General features: G+C 42.6%; 1 protein-coding gene across 1 annotated transcript in view; it reads right to left on the bottom strand.

Moving 5' to 3' along the window:
- LNX2 (ligand of numb-protein X 2) overlaps positions 1 to 11,215 on the bottom strand; it is a 60,218-nt gene that overhangs the window by 4,294 nt on the left and 44,709 nt on the right. The window contains exons 6-7 of the mRNA XM_007958049.1: positions 8,919 to 9,096; positions 5,557 to 5,788 (exon numbers count right to left, since the gene is read on the bottom strand). Coding sequence (XP_007956240.1) covers positions 5,557 to 5,788; positions 8,919 to 9,096 — 410 coding nt within the window. The remainder of the gene's footprint in view (positions 1 to 5,556; positions 5,789 to 8,918; positions 9,097 to 11,215) is intronic.

Below are 11,215 nucleotides of genomic sequence, written 5' to 3'. Positions count from 1 at the left end.
ATTATACGGCAGACTTGGATTACCGTATCAGGGAACTCAATCTGGAAAACACTAACCAGAATAATTTGTTTTTTTTTTTCTTTTATTTCGTGGACATTTAGATACTACAGTTAAAATGCTAATGTTAGTTTGGATTGAAAAAAAAAAAAAGCTACTTACATTTCAATATTTCCATGGATTTAGGAAAAAGTAGTAGTCCTAACTTAAAACTAAAACACTTAAAGTAAAAATAAAGTCATAAAGGAGCTAAATGATAAAATAAATAAATAAAAACAAAAAAACCCCACATCACTCTATTGAAATATCTTTCATTTTTAGATGTATAGGCATCTAAAGAAAGGTTTTCTGTTTTTAATCTACCAAAAACGATTTAATAAAGCTGATTCCATTAAGAAATATACAATGTGCAGAAATTCCGCATCTGATCCAGTTTCTTAAAGAAATATATCGTGGACTAGAATTCCACATCTGGTCTGGTTTCTTGGAGAATGTACAGTGTGCTAGAACTCCGAACCACGTCCAGTGTCTTAGTGCACGGATCAGACAGGGCTCTGAGAAGACCTCCACGTGCAAGGGCCCACGTGTTGCTGGGTATTTCAGGGTCACCGCTGGTTGTTTCCTCTCCTGTGAAGCCCAGCCCCACGCAGGAGGAGCAGAGCAGTGCTGCCTGCGGCGGCGGGGAACCTGCCGACCGGCCGTGTTCTCAGAGGCACGGCCTTGGACACACAGGGTGAAGGCAGGTGTGCGTCAATGGCCTCCACTCCGTCCACTGACAGGTATTTCCGCCGTAGGGGCGCTTTTGGAGACAGCTGTATCTCAGCAGGGGATCTCCCCTCTAAAACCTCTGTTATTCTTCCTGGCACAGGAGAGGGGGCACTGAACCCAGAGGGGAATGCTGACCCTGAACAAGACGGGGACAGCAGGTGAGGAAGGTGAAAGGAGCTGCAGGCAGGTGAATTCCCGCAGGACTTGCCGGTCTACCTGCCCCATTACAGCACCAGGGCCGCCCTGTGGCCCAGCAGTGTGCACAGGGCCCTGCCTACCGTTCTAAGGTCACACCGACACGTCCAAGTACCAGGCTGAGCTTTTAACAAATGAATACGGCTCCCTGAGTTGGCTGAAGGTTCCCAATTTAGAGATCATCTCTGTAGGTGGTTAACAGCATCCATTTAAAAAATGTGTGTTAACTGACTGTTCAGTTGGAAAAAAATGTTTTTGCCATTGCATAAATAGAAAATAGTTAAATTATCTTTGTCACAAAGAAATCTGTTTACCCTCTATAAGGTGCAAATACTAGGTCCCTACAGGTCCATTGAACACCAGTGACCGAAAGCCAGATGAATTGTGGGAAGATATCAAGAACATTATCCATGAAGAAAGCAAGAGATCACTAAAAAGACAAGAAAAGAAGAGAAGACCAAAGTGGATGACAGAAGAGACTCTGAACCTTGCCCTTGAGCGGAGAATCACTAAAGCAAATGGAAGAAATGGAAAGGTAAAAGAGCTGAACAGAAGATTTCAGAGAGCAGCTTGAGTAGACAAAGCCAATTACTATAATGAAATGTGCAAAGACCTGGAGTCTGAAAACCAAAAGGGAAGAACACGCTCAGCATTTCTCAAACTGAAAGAACTGAAGAAAAAATTGAAGCCTCGAGTTGCAATAGTGAGAGATTCTATGGGCAAAATATTGAATGATGCAGGAAACATCAAGAGAAGATGGCAGGAATACACAGAGTCACTGTACCAAAAAGAACTGATCGATCTTCATCCATTTCAGGAAGTGGCATATGATCTAGAACCAATGGTAATGAAGGAAGAAGTCAAAGCTGCAATGAAAGAACTGGCAAAGAACAAGGCTCCGGGAATTGATGGCATACCGATTGAGATATTTCAACAAACAGATGCCCCACTGGAGGCGCTCACTCAGTTATGCCAAGAGATTTGGAGGACAGCTACCTGGCCAACTGACTGGAAGAGATCCATATTTGTGCCCATTCCAAAGAAAGGTGATCCCACAGAATGTAGAAATTATAGAACAATATCACTAATATCACATGCAAGTAAGATATTACTGAAGATAATTCAGAAACGTTTGCAGCAGTATATTGACAGAGAACTTCCAGAGGTTCAAGCCGGATTCAGAAGAGGACGTGGAACAAGGGATATCATAGCTGTTGTCAGATGGATCTTGGCTCAAGGCAAAGAATACCAGAAAGAGGTTTACTTGTGTTTTATTGACTATGCAAAGGCATTTGATTGTGTGGATCATGACAAATTATGGATAACATTGAGAAGAATGGGAATCCCTGATTGTACTCATGAGGAATCTGTACCTTGACCAGGAGGCTGTCATTCGAACAGAACAAGGGGACACTACATGGTTTAAAATCAAGAAGGGAGTGCGTCAGGGTTGTATTCTTTCTCCACACTTATTCAATCTATATGCTGAGCAAATAATCCGAGAAGCTGGACTATATGAAGAAAAACGTGGTATCAGGATTGGAGGAAGAATCATTAACAACCTGAGATATGCAGACGATACAACTTTGCTTGCTGAAAGTGAGGATGACTTAAGGCACCTACTGATGAAGGTTGAAGAATACAGTCTGCAGTATGGATTACATCTCAACATAAAGAAAACAAAAATCCTCACAACTGGACCAATGAGCAGCATCACAATCAATGGAGAGAAGATTGAGGTTGTCAAGGAATTCACATTGCTTGGTTCTACAATCGACGCCAACGGAAGCAGCAGTCAGGACATTAGACGACGTGTAGCATTGGGAAAGTCAACTGTGAAGGAACTGTTTCAAGTGCTGAGGAGCAAGGATATCTTCTTGAGGACTAAGGTGCGCCTGACACAAGCCATGATATTTCCAATCACCTTGTATGCATGTGAGAGCTGGACAATGAATAGGGAAGACCGAAGAAGAGTTGATGCTTTTGAGTTGTGGTGCTGGCGAAGAATGCTGAAAGTACCATGGACTGCTAAAAGAACTAACAGATCTGTCTTGGAGGAAGTGCAGCCAGAATGCTCCTTGGAAGCAAGAATGGCCAGACTTCGTCTCACCTATTTTGGTCATGTTGTAAGAAGGGACCATTCCCTGGAGAAGGATGTCATGCTTGGTAGGGTGGAGGGTCGACGAAAGAGGGGGAGGCCTTCAACGAGATGGATTGATACAGTGGCTGAGATGATGGGCTCGAGTATAGCAGGGATTGTGGGGCTGGTGCGGGATCGGGCAGTGTTTCGTTCTGCTGTGCATGGGGTCGCTATGAGTCGGAAACGACTCGACGGCACTTAACAACAACAACAACAACAGGTCTCTGTAAACAGTAATTCTACCAGCGTTTTAGGCCTTTATAGGTTTTTGCTTAATCAGGGGGACAAACCAGGAAGACAGAAACAAGTAAAATCCAGTAATACCCCTGCGTTTCTGTTACAGTAACGGAACTACTTTATATGCCATAAAAAAACAAATGCAACCATTGCTGTGGAGTCGGATCTGACCCTAGTGACCCCTCCTTGGGTTTCCGGGTGGTATCACTATGGAATTAGATTGCCCAACCTTCCTTCCGAGGAGTGGCTGGTGGGTTTGAACCATCAGCCTTCTGGTTAGCAGACAGATGCCTTAGGCACTATGACACCTTATAAGTCATAAAGCACTCTATAAATGCTACACATTATAAGATACTTATTCTTCTAAACGGGCGCATTCTTACTGTTTATTTTTAAAGATCATTAATATTCACACGTAGCTATCAAGCTGTTTCACCCCAGCTCAGTTTTCCATCTCTTACTGATATTCTCCAAGCTGATTTGGGAAACAATGGCCAGTGGTGCTCACATCTCCTAACTCACTACCGAACAGCAGAACAATCATCTAACCAGAGAAAGGGATGCGGGGCTCAGACACCCTGCGGGTCCCACATGCTGCTGCGATCCGGACTCTAGCCAGCGGCAGAGAACCAGGGCTGATCAACGCCCACCCGCCACCCGCTGTGAGCACCAATCTCTTCTTGAAGCTAACTGGCGACAGCTGCTCTTGAACACCAATGGTTTGGCTTATAACAGACTCTTATGCTCAATAAAAACTGAGTTTTAAACTCTGCCTTTTTAGGGAAAGTTAAAAAAAAAATCTATGAAAGGGCTACTTTAGAAAGGCTCTGTGAGGCGTGAGGCCCTGGGCCTTGGCCTGGTTTTTCTGGTGAGAAGCGCAGTCAAGTCTAAGGTCATCAGAACAATGGTTGGGAGGCAACTGGTTTTCTAAACAGAGCCTCACATCCACACTCACGGCCAGTCCATGTACAATGCGTGGCTGTCCTCGTCTTAACAAATGTAGTTTTTAGTCTAGTTCTCATCATTAAATTTACCTTTAAAAATGTACCTACAAAAGGAATATACCCATGACCATATATAAGGTTGGCAGATGATATTTCTTCGTACATATCTGTATATGCTATAAGAATGTCCATAAAAATAGAACTAACGGAGGGCAAAGTTATGATCACTTCTTAGGCACAGTCAACCACCCTGACAGAGTGCGCAGTTTTGACTTGTGGGCTCGGGACCACGGTCACGGGGGGACATCAAGCTCGACTGGTATAACATACTACACAAAAACACTGTCCGCATCCTACTTTGGTTGAGTAGTAACTTGGTTGAGTAAAAGCTTCCAAGTGGCCATCTAGATGCAGTAACTGGTCTTTCTTTGTCTGAGGCAAAGAAGAATGAAGAAAACCAAAGACACATGGAAACAATTCACACCTCAGCCTATATGACTATGAGACCAGAAGAACTAGATGGTACCCAGCTACCACTCAATAGGAATCAGTGTAGGAGATCTTGGATAGAGCGGCAGAACAGTGCAGAGTAGAGATGGCCAGAACAATGTGGAATAAAATTCAAAATCATGAAAAAAGACCAGGTTTACTGGTCTGAGAGAGCCTGGTGAAAGCCCCAAGACTATGGCCCCTAGTTACCCTTCAGGTCTAGAATTGCACTCACTCCCATAGCTTCCAGCCAAACAAGACAAGCGCATGGGGTGAACATTTACACCAGGAAGGTAGCTCAGGGGGCAGGAATGCAGAGGAAAGGACGACACAGGGAAAAGGTGACCACAGGGAGGAGGTGGAGAGAGAGCTGCTACACTGTGGGCACTGCAGTCAACGTCATGAAACAAAGTGGGTATGAACTGCTGTATGGAAAAGGAATTTGCTCTGTAAACTTTCACCCAAATCACAAGAAAAATAACAATAAAAAACTTCTGATCTTGTTCAAGGTGCCCTAATAATGTTGTTTCAGTGATTGCCAATCAGGGTCGTGTGACAGGTCCTGTGGTAGGTCAAACAAAGCTTCCCGAGTGTGCTCACCAAAAACAAAGTACCCAAAAAAATGACCATTTTCTTTTGTAACTTGACTTGATGTTGCCACTTCTATCTAATCAAAGGCCCTAGCCCTCTCCCCGCTCCCCCATGAATGAACGAAAGGACCGTGTTACTCAGGGGACAGGCTGCAATGGTGGTCTCCCCACAAGACAACAGAAGAGCTCTCGGTACCTGGGGAGCCCGAGCCACATGACCCAGGATGGGGACCAGCTGGCGTCATACTCGTTCTCACTGAGCGTGCTTGGCGGTTCTCCAGCGGTCTGGGCGGGCTCCTCCACCACCTGCACCTCCAAGGCTTTGAGGATGACGGCCGGGGACGCGGCGCTGGCTTTCAGCATCGCAACAGCCTCGCTGTGACTTAGGTTGGTCAGGTCAATGCCATTGATATTCAGCAACACATCACCTGTTCAAGGGAAGAAACCAGTGAGCTGCCAGGTGGTAATTCTGTCATTTGCAAACGAAGCAGCAAAGGTCAGTTCTACCCACTCAGATGAGATGAGGCCAAGGCCATCTCTACTCTGCACTGTTCATATACAGAGGAAAAGCTAATTCCTGGATAACAGTCCACAACAATTCTGAAATTTAAAGAACTGGACAATCCAGAGGACAACGCAGGACTTGACGCGTGGTGGTGAGGGGGACAGTCCGAATGACGTCGCCGCGTTCAGCTGTGTACAAAGCCTGGGTTCATCTTTCACACTAGTCTGAGCGATTTCCAACTCAAAACATAGCTGATATTTTGGTCTTAGGAAATGCATTTTTAATGTGTTCTATCTTATGTTTACAGTTTTATACATACAGACAGTGGTGCATACTTCACTCAGTGTAAACGTATCAGCATCTGCCTGGAGAAGCTACCCGTGGGCCCACACAGAGAAATCAAACTCGTGATTCCCTTCCTTGAGAAAAGAAAAAGCTTTGCTCTGCCATGTAATATAATGAAAATGAATGAAAAAGGGCAGTGAGGATTATAGAAAAGGTTAGGATAGAAAGGATTAGTTTTGTGGGAAGTACAAACTTTCTATCCAAAGAGACTTCCGAAAATCCCTGTCTCCCAATTTGCCATTTATTTTTCAGAATGTTAAAGAAAAACTTTCTCATTGCAGGAAACTTGGAAAACATAAGGAAGGAAATAAACCTTATTATCCCAGATTCCACAGCTGGGCAAATACATTTGCTTTTTCAGTAACAGCTGGACTGAGATGTAATTCACAGTCCAGTCCATCCACACATACACAGTTCTGTGATTTTTAGAACATGCACAGTTTGTACAAGCACCACAATCACTTCGACAACGTTTCATCATTCTCCAAGCAAACGTCACTCTACTTCTTCCGGCCCTAGGCCGTGGCTATGGATTTGGATTCTCTGGACATTTCATTAAGTGGAAGCCTGTAACTTAGGGACTTCTGGGAGTGGCTTCTCTCACTCAGCCCAGCATTTCTGAACTCCAGCCACACTGTACACAGATCCTGTTGTATGGAAATACCACGCTTTGTTGATCCATTCACCAGCTAATGGACATTCGGATTGTTTCCATTTATGGCTATTAGAAAATGCTGCTGTGAACAAGTTTTTATGTGAACAAGTGTTTAATTCCTTGAGGAACTGCCAAACTTTCCCAGAGTAGCTACAGTATCCAGCAGCAGAGGGTGGGGACTCTGACTTGTCCATATTCTTGCCAACACCTGTTGTTATCTTCCTAGTGGGTGTGAAGGAGCTCTGGTGGCATAGTGGATAAGGCACTTGCCTGCTAACCAGAAGGCTGGCGGTTCAAACCCACCAGCCACTCCTCGGAAGGAAGGTTGGGCAATCTACTTCCATGGTGATACCGCCTCGGAAACCCAAAGAGGGGTCGCTATGAGTCAAGTCTGACTCGACAGCACACAACAACAAGAAGGAGCTCTGGTGATGCTGTGCCTAAGCATTTGCCTGCTAACCAGAAGGTTGGCAGTTCAAACCCACCAGCCACTCCAAGGAAAGAAGACTGGGCAATCTGTTTCCATAAAGATTTACCACCTTGGAAACCCAATGGGGGCCCGCTATGAGTCAGAATTGACTTGATGACAGTGGGTTTGGTTTTTCATTTTTTTGGAATGACAAATGATGTTGAGTATCTTTTCATGTGCTTACCATTGGCTAGTTATATACCTTCTCTGAAAAAATGTCTATCAGACTCTTTGCCTGTTTTTCAACTGGTGTTTAGTATATGATTGAGTTGTAAGAGTTCCTTATATATTCTAGCTAACAAGTCATTTATCAGGTATATGATCTGCAAATATTTTCTCCCATTCTGTGGGCTGTCTTCTCATTTTCTTCATGGCATCCTTTATAGCACAAAAATCTATAATTGTGATAAAGTCCAGTTTATCTATTTTTTATTGCTTGTGTTTTTGGTGTCATAGCTAAGAAAACATTGCCTAATACAAGGTCACAAAGATTTATACCCATTTTTTTCCTAAAGTTTAGCTCTTAAATTGAGGCCCTTTGATTCATTTGGAGTTTTTTTCACCCCCTTAAATATGGTATGAGGTAGGGGTCTGACTTCATGCTTAGACAAATAACTTTTAAGATTCACTTTTCCATGTGAACTTTGAAAAAGCTACTTTGGAAAAACCAATCCAGGGAGAGTGCCATTTTTACCTTGGTAATGTCTGTTTAATTACCCTTCTCTCTACCACCTCTGTAAAAAACCTATTAGTGATGGGAAATGTGAAATCGTGGATGAGTTCATCCCTAAACTACTATTATTTTTATTAAGTTTTTCTTCTACTGTATCTCCCTTACCAAACCCCAACCACACAGACACTTTAAAAATAATATGCATGCACCTGTTATAAAAATTTGGAATACCAAAAAGTCAAAATCTTATCACGTGGAAACAAATACTGTTGGGATTTCGAGAGATTTTGAGTTATGTCTAATTTTCTTAAATTCATCTTGACATCCTTGATATCATACCATATAAACAATGTCGCATTTTTTTCAATGAAATTTCTAGGCAGTAGTTTAGTGAGAGGGCCTTCCAGAGCATCTATCTAACCTGCCACATGCTGGAAGCATCTCTTAGAGGGTCTTTTCACACACAAAATAATCCAACAGGAAAGGATACTATTAGCAATTTCTAAGACTGTCATTAAGCTTCAATAGTTCTCTTTCCTTACACATTTTTCTAATCTTAGAGGAAGGTATTATACGTTCACATGCAATGAATGGGAGCTCTGGTGGCATAGTGCCTAAGGCACTGACTGCTAACCAGAAAGCTGGCGGTTAAAACCCGCCAGCCACTCCTTGGAAGGAAGGCTGGGCAATCTATTTCCATAGTGATACCGCCTCAGAAACCCAAGGAGGGGTTGCTATGAGTCGGAGACAACTCAACAGCACATAACATCAATAACAACATGCAAAGAATATCTTAAAGGACTTTTAGAAATCATGTTTCACGCAAAGTTTTGTAGATGCTCTTTATTTTAAAAAAATGTGAGTTTAATTCAGGGAGAAGATGTAGTGGAATTGCTCAAAGCCTATCTTACCTCGCTTAATTCTGCCATCTCGTGCAAGACAGCCATGGGGTGGCACACTGGTTACAAAGATGGGCAGTTCACCACTCTTACTTCCTCTGCCTCCAGCTACTGTCATTCCAAGGGACTCATGTGGCTCCTTCTTCACAGTAATATGTTTTTCTTGGCATATAACACACTGGGTAAGATCCTAAGACGTGAAAGGAAAAAATGATTGGGTAATGAACAATATAAAGTTGAAAATAGCTTAAATTAATCATGTGTTATTTATAAAGTCACAGCTCTGGTGGCATAGTGCCTAAGGCTTTTGACTGCTAACCAGAAAGCTGACAGTTCAAACTCAGCAGCCACTCCACGGACGGAAGATGAGGCAATCTACTTCATAAAGGTTTAATACCTCAAAAACCCAAAGGGGATCAGGTCACAATGAGTTGAAATCAACTCGATGGCAGTGAGTTTGGTTTGGTTTATACATTTTTTTGATCCCATACTAAAGAACTTAAAGTAATACACAGTTCTTAATAGGTGCAAACACTACACTGAATACCGTGGATCACAATGTCAACTTCTGGACCACTGTACTTTCATGACCATGTACTTAGGAATTGAAACCACTCAGAACTGCTGCTGTGTGGACGCCAAAGTAAAATACACATAGCACTTGTGTAATTCTTCTTAGCTCCAACTGATTCTACAATAAATTCTATAAAAGTCAATAATGCATTTGAGCTTTAAGATTCTGAAAACGAGCCAATTAATTTTACTTCTATCCTTCTCCCTGCTTCTCTGAAAGACAAGTGGCTAGAGTGGTAAGAAAAGCAAGGTGTGGTGCTGCTAACCACTCTGTCTTCTTACTGACAGGATGCTCGGAGTGCTCCGTCACGAGGCAGGTGCGTCTCCACCCTCAAAACCTTCACGGAATTTGAAAGGTTATGAAATAAATGAACTATGGATAAAAGTGAATGACAGGGAAATCAGTTCTCAACAAACTACTGTTGCTTTTTGTTCTTTGTGGTGGTTATGTTCCTGTGGACACTAAATTAGTGAACACCAAATCAGCTGGAACGTTCACACTGTGCAACCCAACCATTTCGCCCCTGTGCCCATGCACATGTCTGCAAATGACCGCAAGAGTGAAAGCACTGATTTTGGGGTTACATTTACATTTTAGTGAGTAGACATATTTGCAAAAAGTGGAATTTGTGAATAACGAGGACCGACTGTTATGATCTCAGGAAAAGCAATTTTTACTACATTTGTCGCAGCTACCTAATTACGGAAATAACTACTGGAAAGGAGAATTTAAAGCATGACTTAGAGTTCAATACAAGAAACTACATACACACAATGAAAATGATGATAACATGTATTGATCGGTTACTCTGTGCAAGGCTAATGGCTTGATAAATATGATCTCATTTAATCCTCACAAAAGTCCTGACAATAAGTACTAATTACAGCCTTATTTTACAGACAAGGACACAAGTGTTGTGAGGTTCACGGAACCTGCCCCAAGTCAGACAACTAGAAGTAACTGCACTGGGATTTGAACTGATGCCAGAGCCACTGATCATCATAACCTACTGGACTTGGCTAGACGCTTGAGTCTGATTTGGTACTGTTTTAAAAATCAGCAATTTAATTTTGCTTTAGGGTAAAACTTTAATCTGCACAGAACCAGAATTTTGCCATTTGGGGTGAAGAGAAAGACGACACAACCTTTGTGCCAAGATGATGTAACGGAATTTACATTGTCTGAACCCCACCTTTAGTCCTTGCTGACCATTTATTACATTTAAGCTTAAATATTTTAGGCTGCATGGGCTAAAGCGGGACAAGAACATTGTTTGTATGCGATGGACTTTTCGTCAGGAGCTCTGGTGGTGTAGTGCCTAAGGTACTTGACTGCTAACCAGAAGGCTGGCGGTTCAAACCCACTAGCCACTCCTCGGAAGGAAGGTTGGGCAATCTACTTCCGTAAAGATACCGCCTCGGAAACTCAAGGAGGGGTCACTATGAGTCGGGTTCGACTCGACGGCACATAACAACAACAACAAAAAAAAACTCACTCTAGTTTTGTGTTTCTGCAGTTTGTTGAGTAAGAATATTTCTGAAGTTTTGACAACAGTTGAGCTGGCATTATGACTACAGAAAACACTCTGAAGGTCAAGTAATAGAAGAAATAATCTTTTTTTTTTTTTTTAATTTTATTTGGATTTGGGTGAAGATTTACAGAGTAAATTCACTTTTCATACAGCAGTTCACATATACTTTGTCTCATGTCATTGACCAAAATTTACAATGCAACA

This window comes from Orycteropus afer, unplaced genomic scaffold (genome assembly GCF_000298275.1).
Source record: "Orycteropus afer afer isolate SDZICR_OR568_19922 unplaced genomic scaffold, OryAfe1.0 scaffold00842, whole genome shotgun sequence".
Taxonomy (NCBI): domain Eukaryota; kingdom Metazoa; phylum Chordata; class Mammalia; order Tubulidentata; family Orycteropodidae; genus Orycteropus; species Orycteropus afer.
This window is presented reverse-complemented; position numbering and strand designations above follow the sequence as displayed.